At 44.6% G+C, this 18,527-nt stretch overlaps 1 protein-coding gene across 1 annotated transcript; it reads left to right on the top strand.

Moving 5' to 3' along the window:
- Nucleotides 1–1,690: 1,690 nt before the first annotated feature.
- TICRR (TOPBP1 interacting checkpoint and replication regulator) lies at nucleotides 1,691–18,253 on the top strand. The gene is made up of 22 exons (NM_001285869.2): nucleotides 1,691–2,420; nucleotides 3,094–3,373; nucleotides 3,948–4,180; nucleotides 4,392–4,635; nucleotides 5,129–5,261; nucleotides 5,525–5,661; nucleotides 6,367–6,576; nucleotides 6,882–7,030; nucleotides 7,757–7,851; nucleotides 8,158–8,251; nucleotides 8,400–8,479; nucleotides 8,758–9,000; nucleotides 9,579–9,675; nucleotides 9,847–9,916; nucleotides 10,553–10,693; nucleotides 11,195–11,285; nucleotides 11,781–11,842; nucleotides 12,500–12,655; nucleotides 13,373–13,521; nucleotides 13,718–15,995; nucleotides 17,381–17,494; nucleotides 17,825–18,253. The coding sequence occupies exons 1-22, from the start codon at nucleotides 1,779–1,781 to the stop codon at nucleotides 17,941–17,943; spliced, it is 5,817 nt and encodes a 1,938-aa protein (NP_001272798.2). The 5' UTR covers nucleotides 1,691–1,778; the 3' UTR covers nucleotides 17,944–18,253.
- Nucleotides 18,254–18,527: the final 274 nt, after the last annotated feature.

The raw sequence follows: 18,527 nt of genomic DNA, 5'->3' as shown, positions 1-18,527 counted from the left end.
CTTTCCAAGTCAAAGTGCCAACCAAACATGAGCCCAATCTACAAATGATTTTTCTGGCGTCCTTCCCTTCTTCCCATGAAACCTCATTTATCAGCAAGTAAATGATTGCCCAGCGAGAGCCCAATGGCTCTGCTGGAAGGAGAAGCCGGTGGTGTCCTTGGAGAGTGGGCGGAGAGGGCAAACGATCCAGCGAGCAGCAGGACAGTGTGACAAGGAGTGGTGTGAGCAGCTCCAGCTGCCAAACAAGCAGCTTCCCTGGGGCTCAGCCATCTCCTGTGGCTTTCTTGAGAGCTGGATCAGCTGCGGGAGCAAACACCTGGAGCGGGAAGGGAGGGAGCAGCACGGGGAGAAGGGAGGTGGCTGTCACCAGAGCAGGGCTGTAGGGTGCCGCACTGGGAACTGCCACGCTGTCCCCACGCCCTGACTGTGTTTCTGGTCCCGGGCAGTAAGGTGGTTTTGGTCACACTCTGCTGAGCGTCCTGGTCAGGCTGCTGGGATGGATGCCAGCTGCCAGTGGTGGCAGCGAGGGCTCAAAGGCTCCTTGTCCGGGCTGGCACATGCCAGTGATGTATGGGGCTGAGAGCAGCCCCAGCAGCTCCTGGGGCCTGGCCACGGCTCCTGGCCCACAGGACAGGCCCTGGGCAAGCCAAGAAATGGCTTTGATGCCAGCAAGGGGGCGGTGGGGCTGGAGCCAGGCCGGGCAGCACAGGATGCCACTTCGCCAGGGCCCTTCCTTGCTCTCAGTGGGACCGCCCCAACCCCATTCTAGCTCATTAACACTGCTCACAGGTTTGGAACCCACATGGAGGTCTGTTTTAATTCTGCAGCATTGAGTGCTTAGGATCAGTCACAAAGCAGCACCCCCAAACGGAAGCATATTATTTACATGTGGCTGTTCACAGTTCAGTCCTTGCAGTTTCTAATTGGTTCCACTTTGCTGGGCACATATGTTACAGGGTAGGAGAGTCCAGATTTGAAAGGAACAGCTGCCGTCTCCTTATCACCATACCCACAGGTGTGTTTTTGGTGCATGATCAGCCCTGAATGAGCTAGAGATCACTTACAGGACACCTCCTAGGCCACTTACGGGGTACATTACCTCATGTGTGGCAAACCTGTGCCTAAATTGCTATCATTCCACTCATATTTGTGTTCGGTTGGCTATACTTCCTTGTCCTTGGCAGACTCTGAGTTCCCTTCCCTCAGGCTCTGACCCCCAGATTTCTATCTTTTTCTCCTCAGCCAACCACTTCTGTTGCCTTACAAACCGCGAAGCTCCCATGGCGCCCCCAGGGCTCCCCACCCAAAGCTGCCCGAGAGGAGATGACAACAGTGACGTCACAGCCACGCGCTCCCTCCCGCCTTTAAATTTTAAATTTACAGCAGCGACCAATCGGCTCGCTCTCACCACTGGCCCCACCCTCCCCTCGGTGCGTCACGGACACTGGCCAATGGAATGCCACGCAACACCCCGCTGCAAAAGGCTGCTGGCCAATTGGCGGAGAGCTCCTCTCCAATGGCCGCCCTCGCTCCTCTCTTCCGCTCCGCCCTCACCTGGTGGCGCATAAAGCGGGCGCCGCATAGCGCAAGCGCTTCCCTTCCGTTCTGAGTCAGCTGTCCAATAGGAAACGAGGAGCGGAGGGGGCGGGCTGAAGGTGGCGGCCAATGAGGGCGCACGGTGAGAGCGCGCGAGCAGTTGGAGAGGGTGATGGCGGTGGTAGGCGCGTAAGGATGGCCGCTCCGTGAGGGGCTGCGGGTGGGGCCGGGCTGGGCCCGCTATGGCGTGCTCCCCTAGCGCCGTGTTCTTGTTGGACACCGCCAGCCCGGGGCGGAGGGAGCGGCTGCAGCTGTGCGCCCTGCGCCTCCTCAACCACCTGTGCTGCCGCTTCGGCCTGCCCCGCCTGCGCTGGGCCTACCGCTTCTTCGACTCCCTCGGGGGTCGCGGCGGGGCCTCGCGGGGCGGCGGCTTCCGTCCTCCGGCTCCCCGGGCCTGGGCGCGCTTCGAGGAGGAGCTCGCAGAGCGGCTGGGAGCGCGGGGCTCCTCCGCCGTGCTGCCCGGCCCGGCGACCCGCCTCGCCCTCACGCACAGCGGCCTGAAGGAAACGCTCCTCGACTTCCAATGGGATCGCCCCGAGATCGCGTCCCCCACCAAAGCGCCCCGCAGGAGTCGCGGGGCTGGCGGAGAGCTTCCCGCGAGCGGCGCTCCCTCCGAGGGCTTCGTGAACGCCGTGTTCCTCTTCTCGCCATGTCCCCGCTCCCGCCGGGAGCTCCGGCAGTTCGTGTCCGGCGGCGGCGCGGCCCCCGCAGAGCCCCCTGCGCTGCAGGAGGTGGCCGAGAAGCTGCTGCCCCGCAGCGTCCGCGAGCTGCTGGCCGAGCAGAGGATCACGCTGTATTGGGTGGACACCGCTGAGAGCTCGCAGGTGAGAAGCGAAGGGAGCGCGGCTCTGCCCTGCGGTGCCGATGGGCGTTTGTATGCCATCCTCCCGTTGTTCTTAGTTGTAATCTTTGGGTGGGGGAAGCGTAAAGGGTTTTGGCTTACTGCTTAGCGATCCTGTTCTGCACGAGGCTGAAAATGAGTAGTGATAATCCCTGTGGGGACTGAGCTGTATCAGCAGTTTACTGATGGGCTGCCTCGAGCTTGGAGTTGGGTGGAAGTTACGGGTATCTGGAATGGCAGCCCAACAGTTCAAGTACCTTAATACTAAATTAAAAAGCCCACACTTGAAAATATTGCCTACACCTGAATTTGGAGGCAGTGTTGTCTTTGTTGTATTCCCGAGAAAGTGAAAGTCCCTGAAAATACTTGGAAGATGCTGCATTGAGATACCCTGTATACATTTCTTATGCTGGTTCTTCTAAAATAGTGTAGTGCAGTCCTTGTTGATTGTTTGGATGGCTGTAATCTCACTGCCAGCATTAGAATTGTAGAATCAGAAGGGTCATTTAAAGATCTAGTCCAATTTTACTGCAATAAACAGCTCAATCAGGTGCTCAGAGCCCAGTCTGGCCTGACCTTGAATGTTTCCAGGGATAGAACATCCACTGCCTCTTTGGGCAGCATTAACCTGAGGCCTTTGTATGTTTTCATTTCAGCTGATTAAATCCCCAGATCACGATGGCTACTGGATAATGCTTCAACTGCTCCAGCAAATAGGAGGCACCATTTTGCCATCTGAAACCTTATATCCGAGTCACCACAAGGCAGACCTTGCTGATGTCTTTCTCAGAGACTCAGGTTCCCCAGTGCCACAGACTGTGCCATGGACGACGCTTCTGCCATCGGACTCAGCCTTGAACAGTTTGTTTTCAAAGCCTTCTGTATTTTATTCAGTGTTCCCCCAACAAGAAGGGACGTTATTTCTCAGCATGCCTGGTAATTCATCTTCCTTTTTTTTTTAAGACATAATAATAAGTGGTCTGTGATGTAGAGTTCTTGATGTGTTTCCATTATGAAGACTATGTATGAGAGAAACTTCAGATATTTGAAGACCTGTTTTTTTTATTATTAGTAACAAAGTTATCCAGGTGCTCTAATTGCTTTGATATGAGAGGTATTGGTCTGCAATCCTGATCTGATCTCTTTATGTACCCAAACTTTGGGAAAGCTTAGGAGTCTGATAAGCTCCTTGCTGGACCCACACTGTAAAGGTGTGTGCACTCTTCTACATGCTTAGTTCAGTTTCTTCAGTATGGTTGAACTAAAGGAACTAACTGAAAGGCCTGTCAAAAGAAACAGATTAGCTTTAAAGCAACATGTTGTGTGCATCTGCTCTTTCTTTAGCAAGCCCTTTCTGCACTCTTCTTTTTCGTGAGAGAAGCTGGAGGGAACTCACTGTAGAGCTGTTTGATGTTGCAATGTGTTTTTCTTGCATTGAAGCTCTCTTCGTGTGGATGAGAAGTATATTTTGTATTGCTCAAGGCTTTTACTTTATTTTACCCTTACACAGAAGGAAAGAAGGAAAGCTGTGCTGTGATTCTGGAACCTCTAGCCATGAGCCAAAGGCAACTGCACTGTCCGTTCAACATCATCCTGAAAGGCAGTGTGATGAGCTGGAACTGGATGCAGGCTGTCAGCTTTCTCACAGAGAGCTGGATATTGAAAAGCTCTGAGACTGAATGCACAGAGCAGAACTGGTTACATCAGCTGTTAAGGAGTCTAGTGATGAAAGAACTGCACATGGTAAATCTTTCTCTTTGCTATAAGCTAGTAGCTAGTTTTAAATGAACTGTGGCAAGAAAGCTGACAGTCTTGCATGTCATATCATAAAGACAATAGTAGAGGTATTTGTTATACAGCAAATTGGTCATTTGGAGCTAATTTCAGACCATCCATCTAATTAAGGCTCTGTATACTTCTAGAAAATGTAAATACTTTTTCTTTTTCAATTTAGATCGCTGAAGTGTCTCAAACTACATCTTCGTGCCCCTGCACTGCTGTTTTATCACCACTTTCTGAGAGTTCTGCTGTCCTCACTCTGTTCTGTACTGAAAAGACAGCTGAAGTTCAGCGATGCAACCTTGAGGGAGCTGTAGTGGAGACCTCTTCCCCAGATGATGCTCTGCATCTTCCGGATGTTGTACATAGTGTGTTGAGTGAAATTGACATGGCAGTGGAAGACTCTCTGGCTAACACAGGTAGGCATTAGGAAATGCAAAGTGAGTCTTATGTTCATCTCTAGATCTGATTTGGGGTGGAAGGCTCTGGTGCTTATGAGTTCCTTGGTGAAGAGTCTCATTTCTTGGGGCTTGTTCATTTTGTGGCTCAGGCTTTAATATGCAGAAATCTGCTCTTATGTACTTTGCAGTTTTATTGACAGTGTTTGCTTTTATTAGCTTATAAAGCACAGCTGCATGTGCTTGGGTGCAGGTTTGTAGAACGAGGGTTCCTAAAGATTGTTGCATAGATCATCCCTGACCAGTCATATCTTTGCATATGTTTTCAAGATAACTGCATTTGGCTCACCTGTTTTGTGTTACTGTTAATCTTTTGAGTCTCTCAGCCTGGTAAGTAAACTGCTTCTCCATGAATAGAGCTTTGGGAACTTCTGCCTTTAGAGCCTTTGTGAAGGCCAAGCGTTCTACCATTTCATTTATAGCTTTGTTCTAATATTTTTATTTCTCTATACAGAAGAAACTCCTGTGCCCGAGTGGGTCCAACGAGAGCTGTCCAGTACAGGGGGCTGGCATCCTTCGGTGCTCGAAGCATGGTATTCTTCTTCAAATGCTTGTGGAGCAAGCTCAGATCTGATGGATTCATTCAGGTACTTTTCTGAAACAATGCTATGCTTCTTTTCACTTTGGTGCAGTTCTTTTAAGATGGCTTTTTTTTTTCCCCTCAGTGTTTCTTAAGTAAGGCTTTTAGGGAACAGGCTTTGGAAGAATACTGGCATGTGTTAATTGCAGTATAGAATTGTTTCCCTACAGCTCCAATGTGGGGAAAAATGGATCTTGTGGAGTAAGAACAAGAAATATGCTGCTGCCTTTGTTGCTTTTGATACCTGTATTGACTTGTTCTTGTCTATAGGCTCCTGCAGGTTCCATGCACTAATGTGAAGGATGATGCAGACCAGTCTGAAGTGGAACTTTTAGAAAGTCTATCTGAGCTGTACCAAAGAAAATCAAGCGAAATATCTGCTGGAGCTGGAAATAACAAAAAAAGACGTATGTATACTGTGGGATTGTGTGTATTTTATCAGTAAAAGATGATAGAGAAGCCTTCTTATTGCATAAACCGTAATGATCTGTACTCAGGATCTTGAGTAGTGGCATGCTTTAGGTTTTTTCTTCATTTTTAAAGACAGCATAACTTACACAACAGTATAACTGTTTAGAACAATCCAAATGACTCCTAAATGCAGGGTACTCAGTGACTGACACATCTGTTAAGAGAGCAGTGTGCAGAGCTCTGCAGTTTCACTGGTTCTTGGAACAGGGACTGCTACAACTACTGCTAGATATTGGAACACCTCTACTTTATTTGTAATTGGAGAAATTTCCCCAATTTCAAGTAAGAGTTTCATTGCTTTTTAATGTACTAACCAAAGGTGCATATATACTCATCTGGTATGTACTTAAGCTATACAGCTATTTGTGGCTCAAGATTTCTTTCCTATATATGCAGCTTCAGATTCTACTTCATAAGCTGAGCAAAAGCCTTCATCTGCTTTTGTCTTTAAGAACTTGCTACCTCCTGTGCTGCTTGTACATGTATTTTATGGAGAAATAAAAACCTTCTAGAGTGGGTCTTGACTAATGGCAAGATATTTACTCATCTTGCTTGTCTGCAGTGCAGAATTCTATGTTGTGTTCTAACTTGATGCTCCTACCCCACCCAATGTATCTGAAACTCTTCTTGTGGTGTTACAGGTGGGGTTCCTCGAACTCCGGTCAGGCAGAAGATGAAGACCATGTCCAGATCCTTGCAGATGCTCAACGTAGCAAGGTTGAATGTAAAAGCACAGAAGTTTCAACCTGATGGTATGCCAGCAGTGAGTGAGAAGGTTCCACAGAAGCTTTCAGCAAAAAGATTGGATGAGAAGTTGGAAGGAAAGGAAAAGGCACTTAAAACATCAATAGGTGTGTACTGACTTACCCTTTATTCTGATGTGGGCTGGTAAGGCTTTTCCTTGCAGCTGCCTGGGGCTGTTGTGATGAGCAGTGAGACAGTACAGTAGCCTAGAAGCTTGGGGAAATGCTTGGGTCTGAACTTTCTATTTGTTCTGGACCTCAGACCACTTCTGTTAGTGTTCTGTGGTCTTGCATGCATATTTGCATAATAACTTGTATTCCTTTCTTCAGCTGGAATGAGTGGGTTTATTTTTCTTCTACTAGTAATGTGTGGTAAGCTGGTATTTGGTTGACTTGCACCATTTCCCTTTCAGACTTGAAAACTGAAGAGGAGCTGCAGTCCCATTTAATTACAAGCTATCAAAAGGTGGTTGCTGAGGAAGTTCTTTCATCTGCGTGTGCACAGAATATGATCATGGCCATTAAAAGGTTCTTGAAAATGCAGGATACCAAAGAGAAAGAGGTAGGTAAGAACATGTGAGCAGAGCTGTTACTAGTTTGAGTATGAAACAGCAAGATCTTTAAAACTACTTTTCTTTCAACTTAAGTGATTCATATACACACTTGCTAGTGCTTTTCACCAAGCTATTCTATCTGTGCTGAATCAGTAGTAAAAACTATGAATAGTTATGAAGAACATAGGAAAATCCATTTCAGGTATTAGTTTACACCTCTGGGTAACATTGCAGCGGATTTCTTTTCCTTTACATTGACCTCCATCTGAATTTTAATTTCATTTAAAGATAATATTTTCTAAAAGTTGTCTCCTAAGGATTTACTTTACTAAATATGGTGTCAGTTTTTGCTTTTCATGGTTAATCTAGGCAGATGAGTTCTCCAGTGAAGAGAAATAGTCAAAAGTATTTAAGGTTGAGTAGTGTTATGGATTGTATCTCAGTTAAGCTAAAATTGATAAGATTGTCACTAGTCAAAGCAAGCACTTTGAAAGATCCTTAGGTACTGAAGGTCTGCAGCTGCAAGCAGTTCTGTGCCTTTTGTTGATAGGCTGTATGTTTTTCTACATCTTGCATTGTGACTTTACGACTGGAAGCAAGAGAGAATTCCTTCCTCGAAGGAGGAAAACAAAGCTGAGCTGTTCTTAACAAGACTGGGATGAGGGGTGGGAAGAACCTGTCCTGCATACAAGGAACACACTTGAAGTTTTTGCTCCAATTATGTGTATCTGCAGGTGGCCTGTGTGGAAAAAGTCAGAAACCATCTCCTGAAGACGAGCAAGTTGCTCAGACAACAGCATGGCTCAGAGAAGGAAACCAAAGTCAGAGAGTATGAGACACTCTATCTACTTTAACTCCTGAGATGCAGTGGAGTTGGTTAGCACTTCGTAGTGGTAGCTTTTTTGTGCAAGTAAAAATACTTAAGTTGATAAAATAGAAGCATTAAATGCAAATATGTGTATGTTATATAAGCATTGCAATCTAAATATAAAATGTGGCATCTCTCCTGCTACCCAAAGGAAGCGCTAACCAAGTTATGCTGTCCAGTCCTTACTGCTTTCTGAGCAATTGTTTTGAAGTAAATACCCTGCTTCCACCAGGAAATGGCACAATAAATGACTACTTCTTTTCTAAGGTGTCGACTTCAGGTTTTTCTGCGGCTTGAGTTGTGTCTTCAGTGCCCTTCGCTACAAAACAACGCTGATGAAATGGAGCAACTGTTAGAAGAGGCAAGTATACTATAGAGACCAGGAATGTAGACCCAGAACTTGTAATTTTCCCCTGAATTTATTGTGACGTTCTACGTTCCTTGCTAAAAATCTAGTGTTGATAACTGTCATACCTTAATCCATTTTCCCACCTGATCTTCTCTTCCAGATGACAGATATGCTGCGCATTTTATGTCTGACTGAAGACCCAGGGTACCTTACGAAGTTTTTAGAGGAAATACTAGAATTGTAAGTTCTTTGGGGTGACTCGAGCATTACTGGGGACTGTGGGTTTTGTCACTTACCTTTTTTTGAGAGAACAGCCATGTACAGCTTTGATTTACTGCATTGTTGTAACATTGAGAAGTTTGTTTGCTGCTAAATGAAAGGTAGCTGATAAGCAAGTAAACTAATGCGGTTTTTTTGAAGCATTACTTGAAAAACAAAGATTTGGTTCAAGCCTTGGGACTGTAGTGTTGACTGTTTTGTTGGTGACTGTATTTGATGTGGGTGCTCTGATACTCTAGGTATATGAATTCTATACCAAAGACCCTCGGAGATCTCTACTACAGTCTGGGTACACAAATACCCCCGAAGCTGGCTTCTGTCCTTCCTTCAGACTTCTTCAGTGATGATTCAATGACTGTGGATAGCAAATCTCCAGGCCTTCCACTGTCTTTATCATCTGTGCTAACTCCCACTGCTGTTTGCCTACAAAGTGAGAGTGATCAGCTGGAGGAACTGCGCACTCGATCTGCCCAAAAGAGAAGGTAATAATCTCAAATAAGGGAGCCAGCTGGTTGTGGTCTGAGCTTTGTTGCTGGAACTATCTAAACTATAGCTCAATTATTCTGATTTCTGTTGCTGAGTAGCTAACTGGGACAAGATCATGCTTGCTGAGAACTCTGAGCCTGAGGGTTATATAAAGGACTCCTATTTTTCATGTTAATTGCCTACTGTTACAATGGATTCTGTATGTCTGTTCTATGCATGAATAGAGTTTGAGTCTTCTGCAAGAGGAAGAGGATGTTCTAGTATGCATGAAGTGACCCTGTATCATTGAAGTTAAGACAGATTTACTGTGGACCTCTGTGGTGGGGATCCTGTGTTCATTTCTGCTAACTGTGGAATGAGTTTTAATACCAACCTTAAAGTTAGTTATAACTATTTATAATGCAGATAACCTCTGTGTGGTAATGTAAGTGTGGTACCACCACAAAGAATTTGCAGTCTGAGTTTAGGTGAAGATTTTCTATCTCTAGCATGGTTACCAGTGTTTAATTGTCAATTAGATTGATAATTCCATTTCTGATCTTATTTTAACTGAATCTTTGTGTAACTTCTAAAGGAATAATGTATTAGCCAGACACAGGAGCATGACAGAAGCATCACAGAACTTGCGTCAGATTGAGATTCCCAAGATAGACAAGAATCCCATCAGAAAGGTAAAACTCTCCCAGAAGCATTGTGGGTGGGTTGCTCGTGCAGGGATGTAGCAGTGCTGTGAAGTGACATGAGTGCAAAAAGTCTTGCTCTGTAACTCAGCGGGCATATGAGAACTACTGGTGTAAGAACTACTGATGAGTCTAATTTGATTATTACTTTTTTATTTCTAGGAGAGCTCACGTTCCTACCTTGCTACTGAGAAATCCCAACAAATGCCTTTGCAGAAAGAAGCAGTGCAAGGTATATTGACTTCTAGCTTTTCCATGGAAAGGTGCGTCTTCAGCACATCATCCCTGAAAATGTCAGTGAGCTGTGGTGCAATGCTGCTGAAGCATGCTGGAATTCTGAAGGAAGTTTTGCTGAATTTTGCCAAAAAAAGTGGAAAAAAAAATAGTTGTTTACACACAATTTGTATCACATGTCCTGAAAAGCAAAAGTCTCAGTTCTTCCACGATTCTTGAAATTATTTCCATCTACTGAAGAAGGAAATGAAATTGAGGGCAGGAGTAAGACTTACATCTGGAAACACATCTCTCCTCAAAATGTCTAAGGGAATTAAATCCTGTATGTGTTCCCTGAGCCCATGTGTACTTCAGCTGGATGGCAGACTTTCTGCTGGGGCGTCTGCTCATAGCATAGTCCAGGATAGATTTAGAGAAGGACATATTCTGGTAACAGCTATTCTACCTCAAGACAAAACAAACAAACAAAACAACAAACAAAACCAAACACTTCCTCTCTCCTCCCCCCCTACCCCTAAGAAAAAAAATTCGACTAATTTGTTGTTTTCTACACTGGTATCTGATTATATTTCCAGTGGCCTGATTGAAATATGACTTTTTCCCTTTTAATTTCTTGCTTTGTCTCTTCTCACAGAGGTTACAAAGGTAAGGAGGAACCTCTTCAATGAAGGGATACGTTCACCATCAAAAAGAACTACAAAGAAGATGCCCAGAAGTCAGTCAGTATCTGCTGTGGAGGGCTTAAGATACAAATGCACTGATGAGGGGGCTAAAGGTAGGATGTGGCTTGCATGTGTATAACAGCTGTAAGAGCTGCATTGATAACTATTTGTGCATTGTTTTCAGTAAAGGAGAAAACATTTTGGATCGTAGTTGTTATTGTATAGTGAATAGGATGGTTTTGAAACAGAAACCTACTTTTAACTGGAGTTGATACACCTCTCAAAGAAATCAAACGTTAAAAATAGTTACAGAAATGACGTGTGAGTGAAGGATGAGGAATGAAAGTTACCTCAGTAGGCTTATTACATCTGTCACATCAAAGTCAGTACTATTAATAAATAATACTGAAGGAGTAGGAAATAGATATAGACACTGGACTCTGAAATATATGATTATAGCTTGTGAGTGCTGGGAGGCTGATACACAATGATTCTGTATTGGCAGTTATTCTTAAGCTGAAGCCCATGTGAAACTTGCTGTTCTAACTGCTTTATAATTGTGTGCTGTTATATCCACTGCTTGAATTTATAACTTATTTACTTCTCTTTTCAAGGTCATCACAAGTTACTGACCAAGAGAGTTGCAGAAACACCGCTACATAAACAGGTCTCTAGGAGACTACTGCATAAGCAGATTAAAGGCCGGTGAGTAAGCTTTTAATTTCTTCAGTAAGTGCTGGATGTTTAATTAATGGCTATGAGCACAAGAACCAGCTCATCTTTTTGTGGTCAGAGTGTTGTTTTCACGTAAGGTAGCAAAGAGAATCTGTGGAGGCTATGTCCTAATGTATGACTGTGGGGAAGAACTGCTTGCTTCCTTGTGCATGTCAGAGTACTTTAATTCCTGCAGCAAGGTGCTGTTTAGGTTTAGCTTCTGCTTTAAGGACTTCAAAAGAAAAGGCCTGTGCTGGAACCTGTGCAGTTCAGGCTAAAACTGTTGTTTACTTCCATTTAAAACTGTTACTGATAATACAGGTAGAAAGACCATATCTTAATAGAAGGTAAAGTTCATAGTAATTGCTCAGAGTACCCCCACAGAGCAGTATATTGTTGTAGAACATGGTACTGCTTTTCAGTTTTCATGGTAAGTTCTGTTTTTGTGAATGGTATGATGAGTCCAACATTGTGCTGTTTTTCAAGGTCTTCTGATCCAGGCTGTGAGACTGGTGTTGTAGAAGAGTCTCCGGAGAAAGCCATAAGTGGTAAGCACTAACTTTTTTTTGTTTGTTGAAGGTGTTTTTGCTGTGTTGAAGCACTCAAAGCACATTAATCCCATGGGCTACAGTTTAGATAATGCACAAATTGTCAGTACAACATTATTATTACTATTGGTGGAGTACAACCTCCCCAGATATGTAAAGGATGGATATCAAGCAGATAGGGCAGGCTGGGCCCTAATAATGCTCTGACTTCTGTTGTAACAGGCAAGTGTTCTGCAAAAAAGTTGGCTGCTGCTGTATCTTTTGTCCAAGAAGGAAGAGGAAAAAGAGTATGGTTGGGTAAATAGAGAAGTGAATCTCTAGTAAAAAGAGACGGGAGAACTAATCTTGTAGCCTGGATGCTACTTGAATATGGATTATTCTTGTATTCCTTCTCATGTAATTGCTGGAGGGGGAGGAAAGTAATCGTGCCTTTGAGGACGGAGTGCTGTGATTTGGAAGGAGGCTTGCATGCATTAGCATTCCAAAGCCCCAGGACAGCTGAAGCTTTTTTTCACACAAATGCCACAGTATGCGAGATGTTAAGTGTAGGAAAGCTGCTTCTTGGAGTGTGGTTTTTTCTATTGTGATCTGTTCCTAAAGATGTCCCCATCACTGAAGGAGGAAGAAGGCTCAGTCTGTGATATCATTACATTTCAGAGGCAGGTTTAAGAAGAAGTCCACGCATCAGACAGCTGACTTTGAATAGGACCCACTCTGGTGTTTTCTGTTCTACTGTGCAGCCGAGCTCACAGAATTCACAGCAAGTCCACTGGGGACAAGAAGAAGAGAGCTGCACTCAGCAGGATGTAGCAGGTACCAAATTGAATTTGAGTAGGCTTATACTGGTGCTCTGAAAAGGTGACCTGGATACCTCTAAGTTTGATTTGATTTGGTTCTATGAGAGACTGTGAGGAGTTAAGAGCTATTATGTAATGTCTTCTGTAGGCAGGATTAATCCCTGGTAATTTTTGAATTGAGAATCTGAATTTGGAGGGTGGAATGGCAGCTATTTCTATAGTGAATAATATACTGCCAAGTTAAGAAACTAGTCAGGCCTGTCTGAAAGAATATCACTGATTGTCAGTCTGCATTCCTTAAATGCAGTGAAATCCCTGTAAAATATGGGACAGAAATCCTAAAGCTACTTTCAGTCTCTTCTGGCAGCATAAAGCAAAGCCTGCAAAGATGCCATCAGTCATTCTCTGTAGGATTATCAGCTATAAATGGTGATGCTTAGTTCTTCATATTATACCTACTAGGATCCTTAGTCATGAACAAAATTTTTCTGATGCTATGAGCTATAAACAGAAGAAGCAGCTGAGCTGTTTAGGTTTTTTCTCTAGAGTGCTCTTTCTATGGATGATTATTAGTTTAAGTTTGGGAAATAATAACTCTATTGAATCTTTAACATCAAGCTGAAAAAGAACTGGAGGGCTGTGAGATGCATACACTACGTGTCCGTACACTTCTCAAGTGATTGAGACAATTGTTTGTGGCATGTTAGTTGAATTGTACCATTCTACTTTCTAGGCGTTGGGCTGCATTCTGGGTGTCCAACTCCCAAGAGATTTTTTTTTGGTGCAGTCATTGATGCGTGTAGTCCTACAGTGAAGCGTTCACCTGGAAGGAGGAGAACAAGAAAAGATTCCTTGAACTTAGAGGAGCTGACTGCTTGTCAGGTAGAAACAAACACTTGATACTCTCTCTCTTCAATCCCTTTATTCTATTAATGTTTAGTGAGACTTACATGTCTTAAATTTAGTGTTTCTGCAAGTCTAACAAAACAGTTTACTTTTTATTTACTTCTCAAGATTTAGAGGGATAAATAACAGTACTGCAGAAGAACAATCTTTTATTTTTTTCTCCTCTCTGTAGACTCCTAGAAAAACACCTCTTAAGTCTGCACAGAAACTACTGAATTCTGCCAGTAAACCACTGAGGAGATCACCTCGCATTCTCCACAGGACACCACAAAAGGTGGAGAAGACTCCCAGCAAAAGTCCAGCTGCTAAGCAGACTGCAGCTAAGTGTTTGGGAAAGTACTTCTCTCACCCTGCACCAAGGATCAGGTCACCATCTGTGTTAACAGAAGGCAAAAGGGCTTGCTTAATGCAAGTAACTAAGGACTGTTCTCCAGCAGAAAAACTTTTCTCTCCCTACAAAGAAACTGATTTACAGCTGCCAGAACACAATGAGATACTGAGCACTGTGAACCCTTCACCTCCGCAAGACTCAGCTCCAGCTGCTGCTTCCCTACCTGCCACCCAGAAGAGCATTTTTGCAGAACTACAAACTCCAAGACGTTCTTTGAGATCTCTGTCAAAATTTGCATCTCCAGTTGGTGCTCGAAGGCAAATCCTTCCAAGGGAAATTGAGATGCAGCCAGAACCAGCATCTCAAACAACGGAAACTACTCCCAGGAAAGCTGAAGATCCAGGTTCGAAACTCCCAACCAGCCCACTGAGTGATGTAGAAATGTCTCAACTCACTGTAAAACTGGAATCTCCCTTCAGCTCTCCTCTCTCTGAAAAAGCTACAAATACTGCAGCAGTCAGCTCTCCTTCCCACACAGAGGCTAAGGAGTCTGACAGGGAATTTAATGTGCCTGAAAATTCTCTTCTAAAATCTCCAGGTGTCGGTGGCACTTTGCTGGAGTCCCCACTTAACAATTCCAAGCAGGCCAAAGGCAACCCAGATTCTGGAGGAGAGAACCATACATGTGTGTGTGAAACACCTTCCAAAAGTAAAGGTGGTCATCGTGATAACGGTGATAATTCTTGTGTAGAAAGCCTCCAGTTCTGTAAATCCCAAATTCCTGAAAATAACCATATACTGGAGAATAAACAAATGGATGCAGTGGCTCAAAACTCTCCTCCAAGAAAGGACTCAAAAAACTTGGAAAAGCATTCCTCTCCAAAGCTGTCTGCTGGAGAACATATGCTGAATGCTGAGATGGAATGTGAGCAATCGAGTAAGGAGGGCAACTCCAGTGTAAGCACCTGTGAATCCTTCCTAAGCAGTTCTCAAACAAGCATTGATGAGTTGGAACCAAAAACTCCGCAGAGAGAAGAATGTACAGGGCCAAAGGCACCGAGTCTTAAGAGACGCTCCAGATCTGCCCGGAACACCTCACCTCCCCTGCCTAAGTCAGCTCCTGCCTATTCCTTACGGTATACTGCAGACAGGAGGCAACGGGAGGCTGCAGCACGGATGGGAAATCCAGAGCTTCCAGCCAAGTTCTCAGCTCCTAAAATTCCCTGCCAACAGCCTTCTGAGAGCTCAACAGCTTATGAAGTTGAGCTTGAAATGCAAGCTTCGGGCCTGCCCAAACTTCGCTTCAAGAAAATTGGGTCTTGCTCAGCACTAGATGTTCAATCTGAAACAAATGTGAGCAAACCCAAGGGAGGAGAAAGCCCTTTTGGTGATCTTGCTATGACCTGGTGTAGCAAACACCCAGGAAAACTGGCAGCTGCCTGTGTTTCACCCTCCTGCTTTCGTTCTTTCCATGGTACGCCTGGGAAGGGTGGAGGACAGACCTACATATGTCAGTCGTACACCCCAACAAGCTGTGCTTCTAACACCACCTCCCCATCCCCCTTGGAAGCAGAAGTTCCCTTGACACCTCCAAAGCTGAAGGGGAAGACAACTCCTGATGCTATTAAGGACTGGCCTCGGAGAAAGAGAGCTGTGAGCAGCACTGCTAATAGTAGCTGTGTTCAGAGTGAGAAAAATGCAGATGAAGCAATGTCAACAAGCAGAGAAGGAAAACTGAAGGACTTGGAGAACTGCAGTAGCAAAGTAACATGTGCCTTTGGAGAGTTTGAACTGGAGGGGATTTACAGGCTCCAGGATCAAGTGTCTCCTAATGACACTGAACCAAGAGATGAAGAGAGATCTGCCATGGGGGCTTCTGGCTTGACATCTCGTAAGCGGGTCTTTACGTATCTATCACCAGAGAAAGAGGAGAATCACGAAGCCAAACGAGCTTGCACTGATAAGTGCAACATGGTTCTCAATGCCTTTTCCCCAGAAGAGGGCAACAGAAACAAAGCAAGGACAGACTTGGTACTTCCTGAGAAGCCCAGAGCATGTTTGCTTCTCACTCCTAGGCAGCACATTTGCATAGGGGATGATGATGTCTTCCCTTTGTCAGGTAATTAAGTGGAACAGGTGGCACTACTGAAATTCAGAGAGAGCTAAAAATGCAGAGTGGGAGAAAAAGACAACTGTTTTATCTGACTATCTGAGGGAGACTGAGATGGAAGGGGGAGAGTGGGTTGCAAATGGAATGTAAACTAATTATGTGGAGAGGCAGATCAGGTGTGAGGAGTTCTGCTGTTGTCATCAGGTGAGTGTTTAATCAGTGGAGTAATACTTAAGAGACTACAAATAGGAAAGAGCAGGAGGCTGGAAGAATGGAAATATGAAGAACATGGTTTTGTTTAAGGGAGGATCTCAATTACAACCAAATGCTATCTGTAGGAGCAAATAATGAGGACTTGGGGGGGAAAAAGGTTTCTGTGTGATAACTGCAGTGCTCAGGATGGAATGCAAACCATGACTAGAAGGACTGGCAGCACTTATGCTGCAGTACGTTTTGAAAATTAGAGTGGGCAGCAGATTTGAGTTTATACGGAGATTCTTGGCTGTTTCTGCCCTGTTTCTATCCAGCACTGTATGTAGCAGTCTCAAGTCTAAAGCCTCAGCTTCTTCAGTGTAGATCAGCACCTTGGGGGGTCAATGTGACAGATGCTGATATTTATTGGTGCTCCTATTCTCCCCTGGGCCTGTGGCAGTGTATCTGTTGAAAGCATGTATGGAAACCTTTACTCTGTAGCAGTGATACTGTATCAGGCATTTAAGTTTAAGCAAGGCCTCTGCTTTCACTTTGTGTCTGACCTTGCTAAAGCTGTCACTTGGAGCAAGGCCCTGTGAATTTCAAATACTTATAAAACAGTATTTATTTTCTAGAGCAACCTTAAGCTTTACAGAGGACTATGGCAGATGGTGTTTTATAGTCACTGCATGCCCTGAAGTGCCGGATTTCAGTGTCTTATCTCTTGGAAGAAAAGTTTTGTTCTCAGAGGTGGTGTCTTACCTGTTACAACAGGTATCACTAAGAAAAAAAAGAGTGAACTTGCAGGCAACTTTAGTCCATATTCAGGATGTGAAATAACAGCAGTGCTGAACCTTGAGTTGGTTCTGTAAGAGGACCATTTGTACCTACAAACCTTATTTTTGCATTTACAGACTGTGGCTGTAATGGTGATTTTTCCTTCAGGACACTTGAGCTGTGAGCAATAATACATTTAGTAAAAGTGGAGTGCTTTCCTGCTAAGAAAGCTAAATCCTTAAAGAGCTATTGCAGACATCTTTTGGTGGCAGAAATGCGCCATGCCAGCCTAGACTATGCTGGGGATAAATACCAAGTATTGTGCTGATGGAAGCTTCAAGGCAGAATAAGGGCTGTGTTTGAGACTTAGCTGAGAGCACTCTTGAGCTGTCAGTTTGCTGCAGTCTGTCACTGTGCTTCTCCAGGTGCCACCCCTCCAGTGAAGAGCTCTCTCTCTGCCAGCAGCCTCCTGGCACTGACACAATCTCCACTGCTGTGTAAGGGACAGACACCGCCATCTCGGAGAAAGTGTGTTCAAGGTAACCAGTTGTGCTGTAAGGAAGGGCTGGGTGTGTGCTCTGCGTGCCTACAACTAAATGAGAACAAAAGCAGGCTGTGCTAAGGACTGTTCTTTGTGCAGAAAGCGTGTGGGTGTATTTGCCATTTCTGTGTACAGTGTCTATCTTGCCCACTTCCAATAAACTTTGCGTGAGTTGGGAAGTTGAGGAGGGTGAGGCATTAGCAATGAATAAAAGAGTGGCTTAACAGGAAGCGCAGCATGCTTGTTCTGTTGGTGTTGATTTTCTTGGAGTCACTGGGAAGTGAGTTTTAGTAAATTGTGGCTTTAATTTCATCTTTGTATTTTGTAGATGAGGAATCTGATGACCCTGAGGTTATTACCAATCAGGAGCTGTCTCCATTCCACAGCATGGCTTCCAGGAGGCGTTCCCTCAGCAGGACTTACTCACGGAAAAGGCTGCTCAGCTGAAGTCTGGAGCCAGAACACTATGGGAAGTACTGTGTTATGTGAGCTGTACAGTATGGATTTTTACAAGGAGCTCTTTTATTTTGTTCTGGCCTGGAGCTCTCTACAGTGATGTGAGATGGGATGGCAGTGGAAATAAGGAACTGCTCAGAATGTTTTAACTTGAATTGCAGTATCTCTCCATCCTTTCTGGCACTCCTCCTGTATATAGTTGGTAGCTGAGTTCTGCAGTGGAGGGTTCAGTCCTGCTAGGTGAAGAAGGGGAATTGTCATTCTTCTAGGTTACTTATAAATAAACTGATGTGGATTCTCATTGTGTCACTTCATCAGAAATCTGGCTTGTCTCATCCTGAATCCAGGCGTGGCAATTTGGAAGCTTGTTGACTGGTTTTAAGGCTTTGAGGGGCTAACGGTGTCAAATGGAACTTGCTTTTCATGCAATGGTATTTGCTTCATGGAAACCTCATTTGTTGAGAGCAGGAAATCTGACTCTTTCCATCTCCAAGGAGAGGAATGGTGTTGTTTGAGTGATAGGTGCACCTCACTTATAAGCTTTGAGGATGTGAATTTATACAAGTATGGAGCTG

The sequence above is a fragment of the Gallus gallus genome, chromosome 10 (assembly GCF_016699485.2).
Source record: "Gallus gallus isolate bGalGal1 chromosome 10, bGalGal1.mat.broiler.GRCg7b, whole genome shotgun sequence".
NCBI classification, from domain to species: Eukaryota; Metazoa; Chordata; class Aves; order Galliformes; family Phasianidae; genus Gallus; species Gallus gallus.
This window is presented reverse-complemented; position numbering and strand designations above follow the sequence as displayed.